The sequence below is a fragment of the Mustelus asterias genome, chromosome 19 (assembly GCF_964213995.1).
Source record: "Mustelus asterias chromosome 19, sMusAst1.hap1.1, whole genome shotgun sequence".
NCBI classification, from domain to species: Eukaryota; Metazoa; Chordata; class Chondrichthyes; order Carcharhiniformes; family Triakidae; genus Mustelus; species Mustelus asterias.
Window position 1 is genome coordinate 33090298 of NC_135819.1, and position 12500 is coordinate 33102797.

The 12500-nt window shown below is 40.8% G+C and overlaps 1 protein-coding gene across 7 annotated transcripts in view; it reads left to right on the forward strand.

Moving 5' to 3' along the window:
* Positions 1-12500, forward strand: part of c2cd5 (C2 calcium dependent domain containing 5) — a 114677-nt gene that overhangs the window by 19527 nt on the left and 82650 nt on the right. For all 7 annotated transcript variants that reach the window (XM_078235301.1, XM_078235297.1, XM_078235300.1 and 4 more), the window contains 3 exons: positions 1364-1459; positions 2105-2260; positions 5256-5457. In XM_078235301.1, the coding sequence (XP_078091427.1) occupies positions 1387-1459; positions 2105-2260; positions 5256-5457 (431 nt within the window). In that variant the 5' untranslated portion in view covers positions 1364-1386. The remainder of the gene's footprint in view (positions 1-1363; positions 1460-2104; positions 2261-5255; positions 5458-12500) is intronic.

Consider the following 12500-nt stretch of genomic DNA (forward strand, 5'->3'; position numbering starts at 1 on the left):
GGGTTAGCACAGAAAATAAGAATGTTCAATTGGTTTTGCAGCTTAGCAATATCTGCTGTGAATTAGTCCTTTGAATAGAATTGAAGCGCTGACTCCCCAGCCTTGTAACTTTCAGCAGACCTCGAGGTAGAGATAAAGCCACTGCTGGCCTCTAGCTTTTAACCAGCAAACCAGTTGTAGCAGAAGTTTCACTCCAGGAAGGCAACAAAAACTGCTTCCAATATCGCAGAATTTGTAGTAACAGGGAGAGGGACACACACTGCCTTAGCCACGAGTCCAGATACCTTCTAAGAAACCATAGAAACCATAGAAACCCTACAGTGCAGAAGGAGGCCATTCGGCCCATCGAGTCTGCACCGACCACAATCCCACCCAGGCCCTACCCCCACATATTTTACTCGCTAATCCCTCTAACCTACACATCCCAGGACTCTAAGGGGCAATTTTTAACCTGGCCAATCAACCTAACCCGCACATCTTTGGACTGTGGGAGGAAACCGGAGCACCCGGAGGAAACCCACGCAGACACGAGGAGAATGTGCAAACTCCACACAGACAGTGACCCGAGCCGGGAATCGAACCCGGGACCCTGGAGCTGTGAAGCAGCAGTGCTAACCACTGTGCTACCGTGCCGCCCCAAGTAAAAAAAAAAAACAGCTAGCAGCCAAAACCAAAGTAAAAGAACTCTTGTCACCTGACCCATCAATCATTCTCCCCCCGAACATTTAAAAAGAGTCATAAACTCGTAAAACTCCAGGGCATTAGGCCCAGGTTAACAATAAATATAACCCCATTTAAGCAGCAATGAAAGGACATCTAAACAGACAAGTTGGCAACAATGAAACAAAAGCTGCTTACAAACAGCAGATAATATGATTTTAAAAATACATTTCTTAAAGGCAACATAGCATCACAATTGCTGTGTGTGATGTGCCATATGTAACAGAACAACAGATTTCTGACATCTCCAATGTACAGTTGAGGGGCATATTGCAATAATGTATGCTGCTTAACATTTGATCAATGAATGATCGTGTGGCACAGTTAATCTTTTGGAGAGCGTTGTCTTGCATCAGCTCCATGGAGTAAAGTGGCCGCCTTTTCCGTGCAGTTCAGCTGGTGAAAAATAAATGACCCGAAAGCTGAATAAAATGAATATGAACTCCAAAGTACACCAAAGTAAAATAAGACTGTAAGATCAAGGCTGAGGTTTAGAGAAAGTAAGATCAAGGCTGAGGTTTGGCTCATTTCATTCACTTATGTACATGTTAACTGGGAAAGCCATTTGTAAAGGTAAGGTCTTTTCCGATTCCATGCCTGGCTCTATAATTCTGTCATATTCAAATAGTATTTCTTCAAACAGGTATCAGAGGAGAAATTAATGTCATGGTGAAAGTAGATCTCTTCAATGATTTAAACCGCTTCAGACAATCTTCGTGTGGAGTCAAGTTCTTCTGTAGTAAGTTTTGTCCTAAGTCGTGAGTGTATTTAAAATTTTGAATACCTATTATGCATTAGTGGTTCACAAATTGTCAGCTTAGTAAAGCATACATGGTCTTGGGATACCTTTTATGTTTCATTTTAAGAGTTTTGTTGAGCATTTGATTGTACAAAGGTGATAGATGTCTCTGCTGGTGAATAAAACACATCTCTGCTTTCTGCTCTCAGTTCAGCATTGTGTGTTTTCAGGTCGGGTAGCCAAGCCACATTGGTTGGGGGGGTGGGGGGGGATCACTTCTCTCTCTCAATATTGTACAATTTGAGTTTATTCTGTATTCTTCATATTTTCATTTCTCTCACAGTGCTGTTATTGAAGGTGTTCGCTGTCAAACCATTAACCTTTTCTCAATAGACAAGTAGCCACTAAGGTTGGGTTTGAGATGGCTAGAATATATTTTCCATAGGACCCACACACAATCAGCAGAGAAAGGAAACTCATAGAATCACAGTGGTTACAGCACAGTCTGGATTTAAACCTCAGACAGGAAAATTAAGTTTTCAAATCATAGTATCGCTACGGTCTGAATTTTTAAACTTGTTTTTTAACCATTTTGCTGCTTTTTTTTGCCGAGTCAGCTGAGGTATATATATTTTTTCTCCACAGCTGCTTCCATTCCCAAGTGCTATAAAGCAGTGACAATCCACGGGTTTGTTGAAGAATTGGTAGTAAATGAGGACCCAGAGTACCAGTGGATCGATAGGATACGCACACCAAGGGCATCAAATGAAGCCAGACAAAGGCTAATATCGCTCATGTCAGGTAAAAAAAAAAGTTAGATTGCTTTTCACTGTGTTTGATGATGTAGGTGTCAGTTGTTCAGAAATTAGATTGCACTATGCTGCATGCATCATGTTCAGAGACTTTGGGATGGGAGATGTTTTGTATCGGGTATAGAAGCTATGATCCAGAATAGATATAGATTGGAGTAATCAGTGGCTTGAAATGCCACAAATCTGAGCTGGTTTTGCAGTACACTACAATGCAGAACTATGTTGAGAGTTTATATTTCATCAAATCCTGTGACTGGAGCTTGGGGCATCTATCGACATTATCAGCAATACAATTAGGTGGAATATCCAATTGGCTAATTTTTAATTGAGAGGTTTGTAAATTTTCATACAGATTTAATGGTGTCCTTTGAGAAGCCAGAAGGAAGAGCTTTTTAATAGTAATGGGGTGGCATGGTGGTACAGTGGTTAGCGCTAGTGCTTCACAGCGCCAGGGGCACGCGTTCGTTCCCAGCTTGGGTTACTGTCTGTGTGGAGTCTGCACGTTTTTCCCGTGTCTGCATGGGTTTCCTCCGGGTGCTCCGGTTTCCTCTCACAGTCTGAAAGATGTGCTGGCTAGGTGCATTGACCATGCTAAATTCTCCCTCAGTGTATCCGAACAGGCATTGGAGTGTGGCGACTAGGAGATTTTCATATTAACTTTGTTGCGGTGTTAATGTAAGACTACTAATAAATAAATATTTGAATTGTACTCATCGTTTCTCATCACAACTGCTGTGTAATTTCAGCATTGTGTGTTTTAATTTGATTTTTTTCTAGAATTTGAAATTTATTTTTAATTGTGGCTGACTCGTTTACATGTTCACTTAACCATTGTTACCCTGCAGCAAAGTACCTTCTGTTCACTGAGCATCAAGAGTATGAGCATTTCAAACAGTTTCAAATGCTAAAATTACAGTTGCTGTTATGTTGGTCACTGTGCCCTGCCTCCACCAGTAAATCAAATGTGTTTCATTTGTTTCATCAAATGTGTGACACAGTGGTTAGCACTGCTGCCTCACAGTGCCAGGGACCCGGGTTCGATTCCTGGCGTGGATCACTGTCCGTGCGGAGTCTGCACGTTCTCCCCGTGTCTGTGTGAGTTTCCTCCGGGTGCTCCGGTCTCCTCCCACTATTTGAAAAATATGCAGGTCATGTTCATTGGCCATGCTAAATTCTCCCTCAGTGTACCCAGATAGGCGCCGGTGTGTGGCGACTAGGGAATTTTCACAGTAACTTCATTGCATTATTAATGTAAGCCTACTTATGACTAATAAATAAATAAACTTTAATTCCAATGACTGGTATTTCTTGTGGCAAAACGTTGATTCACAATATGTGTTCATGTTAAAATAAATCTTCAGCTGTTATCATGTCAATTGGGCCAGTGGACTGACGAATGGCAGATGGAGTTTAATTTAGATAAATGCGAGGTGATGCATTTTGGCCGATCGAATCAGGGCACGACTTACTCAGTCAATGGAAAGGTGTTGGGGAGAGTTGTAGAACAAAGCGATCTAGGGGTACAGGTTCATAGCTCCTTGAAAGTGGAGTCACAGGTGGACTGAGTGGTGAAGAAGGCATTCGGCATGCTTGGTTTCATCGGTCAGAACATTGAATACAGGAGTTGGGATGTCTTGTTGAAGTTGTATAAGACATTGGTAAGGCCACACTTGGAATACTGTGTACAGTTCTGGTTACCCTATTATAGAAAGGATGTTATTAAACTAGAAAGAGTGCAGAAAAGATTTATTGGGATGCTATCGGGACTTGATGGATTGAGTTATAAGGAGAGGCTGGATAGACTGGGACTTTTTTCTCTGGAGCGTAGGAGGCTGAGGGGTGATCTTAGAGGTCTATAAAATAATGAGGGCACAGATCAGCTAAATAGTCAATATCTTTTCCCAAAGAAAGGTAGAGGAGTCTAAAACTAGAGGGCATAGGTTTAAGGCGAGAGGGGAGAGACACAAAACGGTCCTGAGGGGCAATTTTTTCTCACACAGGGTGGTGAGTGTCTGGAACAAGCTGCCAGAGGTAGTAGTAGAGGCGGGTACAACTTTGTCTTTTAAAAAGCGTTTAGACAATTACATGGGTAAGATAGGTATCGAGGGATATGGGCCAAACGTAGGCAATTAGGACTAGCTTAGGGGTTTAAAAAAGGAGCGGCATGGACAATTTGGGCTGAAGGGCCTGTTTCCATGCTGTAAACCTCTATGACTCTGGCTTTATAACTCACATTGTAACTTACTTCAAAACAGTGGATTGGCCACAATAAATATTGGATCACAGTTCCTCCTGTAGTCACTGAATCCCTCCAGTGCAGAAACGGCCATTCAGCCCATTGAGTCTTCCCCGACTGCAATCCCACCCAGGCCTTAGCCCCGTAACCCCACGTATTTACCCTGTTAATCCCCCTGCTCAATAAAGAGCAATTGAGAATGGCCAATCAGCCTAACCCGTACATATTTGGACTGTGGGAGGAAGCCCACACAATCGCGGGTAGCATGTGCAACTCCACACGTACAGTCACGCAAGGCTGGAATTGAACCCGGGTCCCTGGTGCTGTGAGGCAGCAGTGCTTGCCACTGTGCTGGCCCCAAATGTGCATTATAGTTCATCAGATAATCTAATGTGCTTGGATGAAAAATGATTTTAACATCAGAGGTTTGTCTTAAACGTTAGGAACAGGGTGGCTAATGTTGCTGAGAAAGCATGCTTGGATATGGGAAAGTTGGCTCTAATTTTGTCAAAACTGCATGTATTCACTAATTGGAGAAATTCTGAACAAAAATGATGATCTAATTGAGCACATCCCTGCAGCAGATTGAACTTTAAAAAATTGTTTGTTTTTAGTCTGTTTCTCTAAGTTACTCTGCCTGAAGTGTAATCTCATTTTGGTCTATGTGCTATGGTCCTTGGCCACACAGTAAAGTTTGTGCATTTGATGTAGATCATGTTAAGTGACAATGAATATTTGATTTTAACAGGGGAACTGCAGCGAAAAATTGGCCTCAAGGTACTTGAGATGGGAGGCAATGCTGTGGTGGGTTATCTGCAATGTTTTGACTTAGAAGGTGAATCCGGGCTGGTGGTACGTGCTATTGGGACTGCGTGTACACTCGATAAATTGAGTAACCCAGCGACATCACTCCTACCTCCATGTGGTTCCCCATCCAAAGACCTGAAAGAGTAAGTACAAGGTTGCAATTATGTCTCTGTCTCTTCATTACTTTGTATTATGTTGCATGCATGATTCCTACACCCGTTCTATATGTGCTTTGAGGATATCTGAACGTTATTAAGTCCAAAGATTTATTGCTAATACAGTAAAGACAAGCTTTCAAATGCATGATGTAGAAAACAAATTTATGCAGAGAAACACAGGAGGTCCATTAAAGCATAAATTGACAGCACAAAAATATAAATCATCCTGAAATCATTGTGACAATGCTGCCATCTCACCCAGACCTTGAAACGTGCAGTATTTTAAGTCCATGATTATAGTTATGAAAACTGAATGTATACATTTTACTTCATTGACTTTCCCAGTTTTGTAACTTAATAGTTGGATGTGGGTGGCATGGTGGCAAAGTGGTGAGCTCTGCTGCCTCTCAGCACCAGGGACCTGGTTTTGATTCCAGCTTTAGGTGACTGTGCGTAGTCTGCACATTCCCCCCTTGTCTGTGTGAATTTCCTCTGGGTGCTCCGGTTTCCTTCCACAGTCCAAAGATGTGTGGGTTAGGTTGATTGGCCATGTTAAATTACCCCTTGGTCTCCCAGGATGTGTAGGTTAGGGGGGATTGGCAGGGTGAATGTGTGGGGTTCTGGGGATGGGGCAGTGGGAAGTGCAGGGAGATTCTGGGTGAGATGCTCTGTCAGGTAGTTGGTGCAGACTTGAAGGGCCGAGTGGCCTCCTTCTGCACTGTAGAGATTCTGTGGTATGTATGACATCTTAGAATGCATTATTTTAGCTGTGTAACCAGAAATCCAAGAACCTTTATTAAATCCTATATCTGTCTTTCTATGCATATAGTATGTTACGTTTAAACAAGTGTTTCGTACTATTGTTAGAAATTCGGGCCTTGATGACAATTGGGCGTAACCTTGGAGATGACTGATTAGTGAAGCTGGCATAGCAAATCTTTGTAGCAGAGGCCCTAGTAGTCTGGCATTCCTGGTTTTAATTTTGACCTTGAATTATGATGAAATGGTTAAATTTTAGATTAACTGTCGAATCAATCTTGTTCAGCAGAATAATCACATCAGTGCTGTATGAGTGTTAAATACCTTTGCAATTCTTTTTATCCTCTCTCAAATTTCTTTGATTTTTGCTAGTAGACGTTGATCTGTGCTAGGGTATAATACTATGTGCACTGGTTGCTCTTTACTCCCTTGCTCATCTGTGAGCAAAGGTAACAAATTGCTGGCAGCCTATTCATGGTGGAAGCGTTGTAGTCCATATGTCATTGGGTCTTGCTTAATGTCAGCATATTCATGGGCATTCATGTTCTCAGCAGGGATCACATTTTCTGGTCCATTGAGCTGAAGCCAGTTAATTGTCTGGGTGCAGTTACACCTCGCCCTACCCTTGCCAGACATCCATGCTCACACTTGGGAGGTAACCATTAAGAATGTTAATTATTTGATTTGACAGAGATTGACATTTTGACTTTCCCTTCCCTGTCCAGGACCCTTGAGGTCAGTCCGTTACAACTGGCGGGGATTATCCAAGTCCGTATAGACCAGTAGTCGAATTGGGATCTTTCAGGTCTTAATAAAAAGCTGTAAACTAACACTGAAGTCATTCCAAATTCCTGCCAGTGATTTTGATCATTAAGTCTCACATGGGAAAGAGCTAGAATCATTTGAATGAATATCAACCTCCCTCTTAACTCATGGAATTTAGTTCAGGTCATGTATCATTTCATTCTCCACCTTGTATGAGCCTGGTAAACATAGACATAGAAGATAGGAGGGGGAGGCCATTTGGTCCTTCGAGCCTGCTCCACCATTCATCACGATCACGGCTGATTGTCCAACTCAATAGCTTCATCCTGCTTTCTCCCCATAACCTTTGATCTCATTCACCCCAAGTGCTATACCTAGCCGCCTCTTGAATACATTCAATGTTTTGGCAGTACCACACTTTGGGATGCTACTTTTGTTGGTATTTGAACATATATTAAATGGATTTTTACTTTGTTCCAATTTGCATGTTACACTCCAGTTGCTGCAGTCCACACTATATTCTGTCCCTATTTAAGCTTTTGTACGTGTTTGTGTGCCATTTTTTGAAATTCTACGACTATATTGGGGCATTGACGTTGAGATTTTCTCGTTCCAAGGTATGACATGTTGCAAAAAGACTGAAGCGTTTATTTCTGGCTGTGCTGAATGTTTAGAACACTTAGAAAATCAGTTTTGAAGAGACATTGGATGAAGCTTGGGTGATTTGTGGAGGGTGGAAGGAATAAATTTCAGTCATTGAATATCCATTTACAAACAGGAATTGCCATCCCCTCATGAGGCTGACACTTTTCTACCTTTAAGAAATGGCTGCCCTTAAATGGTTACATGGTTTTGGATGCTGCTGTACAGCAGCCTGTTAGGGAGCAGACTCCCCTGTTCATTACCCCTTACAATTGGCAACAAAGTTAGATGTGTTGGTATTTGAGCAAGTTCAACTGCCCTGTTCGAATCTTTGTTGTTATTTGAAGTCATTTCATTTTCAGGTGATGGGAAAGGTATGCCTTTCTGAATTTTCTATGTTGAATTGCTGATATTTTGCGATGTACCCTACTTCACTATCCCAATCTGATCTAAAGCAGGATGCCTCAGCCCCATGCCTGTCACACGATGCTGGAAATTGCTTTGGAAATGTGTGAAAAGTATCACTAATAAGTCCTGGTGACAGACCCACAACGTTTGTTGTTTTGAAGCAAGTTAATTTAGCAAGTGGACATGACCAAATCAGTGTTTGGAAGGTCTGGTCGTTAGGATATCCCATTTATTTTTGGGCAGTTCACAAATCTTTCTTTGACAAGCATAACCAGCAAATTGAGTGCATAGAGTTAGTGGACGTTCGGAAGAACAATGTTAGCCTTGTGAATGAGGGAGAGGAAAACAAAAAAATAATATGAATTAGAGAGGCGCACATTAGGGTTGAGTGAAGGATTAGCTATCAAAAGATGACTTGCTTCTTTTATCCTGTCCAAATGTAAGAGAAAGATGCTGGGAAAACCTGCCAGAAATTAAAACTGTGCCCAATTTTGGACCTTATAAAGAACTGGGAGTACTTGAGAGAAAAAAAATGAAAGGTGGCCTGGGAGATTAAAATACGCTTTGAGTCAATTGTAGTGGTCAAGGAAATTTGAAAATTCTATTGGAAGTCAGAGGTGATATAGATAAGAATGTCAATAAACGTAGGATCAAACTACCTGAATTGGCATCTGAACTTCACAAAAGTAAAGCATTTGGTGAGGGCATTCTTGTAATGTTCTTCCTCACTACTTAATCCGAACTGTCTTCAGCCACTCGAATGTTGTCTCCAATTGTGGTCAGCCTGGTAGAAATGGCTATAGTCATTCTGTTGATTCTGGTAGAACTGGTGCCAGGCCTTGGTCATTGCTAGGCACATTGTTGTTACCTGAAGTGAGGCCTTTTGGAGCACTTACCTCATTGCCCATGGCAATGCTGAAGTTCAATAATTCTTGGCATTATCTTGGTCAGAATATAGTTCCTGAGCTCAAGATTCTCTTTCAGGAGAAGGAAAAGCAATATTGTAACTTCCAAATATTCCCTTAATTTCTGAGGAAGAAAAAGTTTTTTTTATCATGTTAAAAAATACCTTCAACTTGCCATTCTGATAGGGATCTAGGGTGTCTGCTTTCTAGAGCTGTTCTAGTGTTGCCAGTAACCTGAAGGAAGGAGTTACCTGAACATCGGTTGGCTGTGTTTGTTTTAATGCGGCATACAACTTCTGACCGACTTGGTAGTTCATTTGAAACGGCAGGCACAATTGGTGTGATTTCCCATGATTTGGGCAGTTCCAATTTGGATTCTGCCAAACAGCAAGTTCTAATTCCCGCCCCCCCTTGCTGATTTAAAAAAATTGCCAGAATGCAGATGACCTTGCCTGTCAGTTGTGTAGCCAGGATGACACTGATGTCGGGGTATCGTTAAGGCAACATAGTCGGCAACAGATATTTTGAATGTGTGTTTGAAAACTAAGTACGTGAGGAAGAAAAATATGTTGAAAGGGTGAGAAGAAGTTGGATGGGCACACAGGCATGGAAAAGTAGGCCCGAATGGTCTGTTTCTGTGTTGTCAATTCAATATAATGTTTTTCCTTTTGATCTTTCCTTCTCTTTGCAAGGGACGTTACCGCTTTTGATAATTCCCCTTGCTATGGGGTGATGGCCATTCCTAATTTATGTAGTGTTTGAGCAGCATTCAAAAACTATGGAAAGATGTGTCATCTAGTTTTTGCAAGCACTGTAGATGAATCTCATTCTAAACTCTAATCTTTAAACTGTTGAACATTGTTTAATTTGAAGCAATAATGGACCTGCATTTGAGTAGTGCTAGCTATGCATGGGTGTATTAAATTATATGCATAAATCTTGTGTACACAAATTGTATTTGTGTATAAAGTGTGCATAAAGGTATGACTTGCACACTTAAGTTTTATGATATCCTGCCTTTTGCTAAATTTAAAAAGCACAACAGCTAAACTTCAGGAATCTAATTCTTCCATTAATGCAGACTGTTTCATGATTTTGGTGCATTTCTTAGATTTGAATTTGTGCATAATCCTTCTCTGCTTCCAGCTTTTAAAAATCATGAGACATGGTCGGTATGAATAATGTTTTTCTTCAAACTGGAAAAGCAACCAACTCTATTATGCTTTTTGTTGCAGAATTCGGGTCTAATTGTTCTCAAGGGATCAATGCTTGCTGGAGATTTATGCACTGCATTTTCCTTAAGCGGCATTTTAGTTTGTTGTAGAAGAGTCTAAAGGGGACCTGAAAAGCTACTGTCTTGAAATGAACTCTATTAGCAATGGTGCTTGTATCAGGAGACACATTATAAACAGATCTCTGTGCCAACATTTGAATCTAATTTCTGTCATCTGATTAAATTTGCAATTCTTAAGGTGAGGAATGAAACATTTGAAATTAGCTTACAGCTGGTAGAGAACAAAGTTTATCTTGTGCAGTTTTAATCCAAGCTCCCAGAGATGTATTGATACACCATGCACTAGTTATCCACACTTGAACCTTTAGATAAGATGCATTGTTTATAAATCTTCCTGAAGTAAAGTCTCATATGTAGTATCCACTATATAAATCATTAAAGGGAAAGAGTGATGCACATTTAAGCAGCACCTTTAATGACCTCAGAATGGTTCATGACATTAGAATGTCCCAGTGTATGTTGCTTGGTTGACAACTTAAAATACACCAGATTAAAGCATCCATATCTTTTGAAATATTGCCTATTACATTTCCATACTTGACTAAAGTAATTGTTGAACTGATAAGTGGGAAGGGCTCAAATGGAAAAGATGGCATAAATATTAGTTTGGAACAAGCACAAGAGAAAGAAGTAAAGTAATTAAACCAAGAAAGCAAAATAAGAATGAGTAAAATATTAGAGCAGAAGGACAGGTCAGGGTGTGTGGTCCAGATAAGCATCCTTTTATATAAATGCACAGAGTATTAAAGAACTCACTCAATTGCAGGTTCAATTTTACAATGAAGGTTTTGACATCGTAGCCATTGCTGAGCAATAGGTGCCAAGCCATCGGGGCTAGGAATTGAATGTACCCGGTTAGAATGTGCTGTACAGAAAATGTAAATGACAAAGCAGAAATAGACTTTGGAAACTTCATGGGTAGAACTAAGAAGTAGAAAATTATTTGAGAGTTGCAGGAATTGTGCTTGGCTCCGTGGTAGTAATTGTTAAGTGGTAGAATGTATGAATGCAAAGATCAAACAAATGTAAAAAGGGTGGTGTTGTTTTTTTGGTGGATTTTAACTTTTATATAAATTTGGATAAGCAGACTAGCACTTGCCTGAAAGCTAATCGCTGAATCAGTGTATGAAGATTTATCTAGCATAATATGGTTGCTTTCAATGTAGTGTTTGACAGGGATAAATGTGAAACAGCTATTAAGATTGTAGGTTTGATAAGGCTGACTTTAATGAACAAAGAACAGTACAGCACAGGAACAGGCCCTTCGGCTCTCCAATCCTGCACCGACCACGTTTACCTATCTAACCAACTGCTTATTTCCCTCTATTCCCTGTTTGTTCATGTGTCTATCAAGATAAGTCTTAAATGTAGCGAACATAACTGCCTCAACCACCTCACTTGGCAATACATTCCAGGCCCCCACCACCCTCTGTGTAAGAAAACTTCCTCCGCACATCTCCACTGAACTTTTCCCCCCTTGAATTTGTGCCCGCCCCCTTGTAATTGTCATTTCTGCCCTGGAAAAAAGCTTCCAACTGTTAACTCTATCCATACCTCTCATAATTTTATAAACTTCTAACAGGTCGTCCCTCAGCCTCTGTCTTTCCAGGGAAAACAATCCCAGTTTATTCAATCTCTCCTCATAGCTAATATCCTCCATACCAGACAATATCCTGGTAAACCTTTTCTGCATTCGCTCCAAAACCTCCACGTCCTTCTGGTACTGTGGTGACCGGAATTTGACACTATTCCAAATGTGGCCTAACCAACGTTTTATACAACTGTAACATAATTTGCCAACTTTTATACTCAATGCCCCATCCAATGAAGGCAAGCGTGCCATGTGCTTTCTTCACCACCTTTTCCACCTGTGCTGCCACTTTTAAGGATCTGTGGACCTGCACGCCCAGATCTCTCTGTGTGTCTATGCTCCTGATTGTTCTGTCATTTATTTTATAGCTCCCACCTGAATTGGATCTACCAAAATGCATCATCTCACATTTATCCAGATTAAATTCCATCTGCTATTTCTCCGCCCAATTTTCTGGTCTATCTATACCCTGCTGTATTCTGACAATCTTCATCAATATCCGCAGCTCCGCCAATCTTAGTATCATCTGCAAACTTGCTAACCAGACCAGCTACATTTTCTTCCAAGTCATTTATAAATATATATAAAATATATTATATTATATATATATATAAACAGCAGAGCACTGATCCCTGTGGAACACGACTGGTTACAGACCTCCATT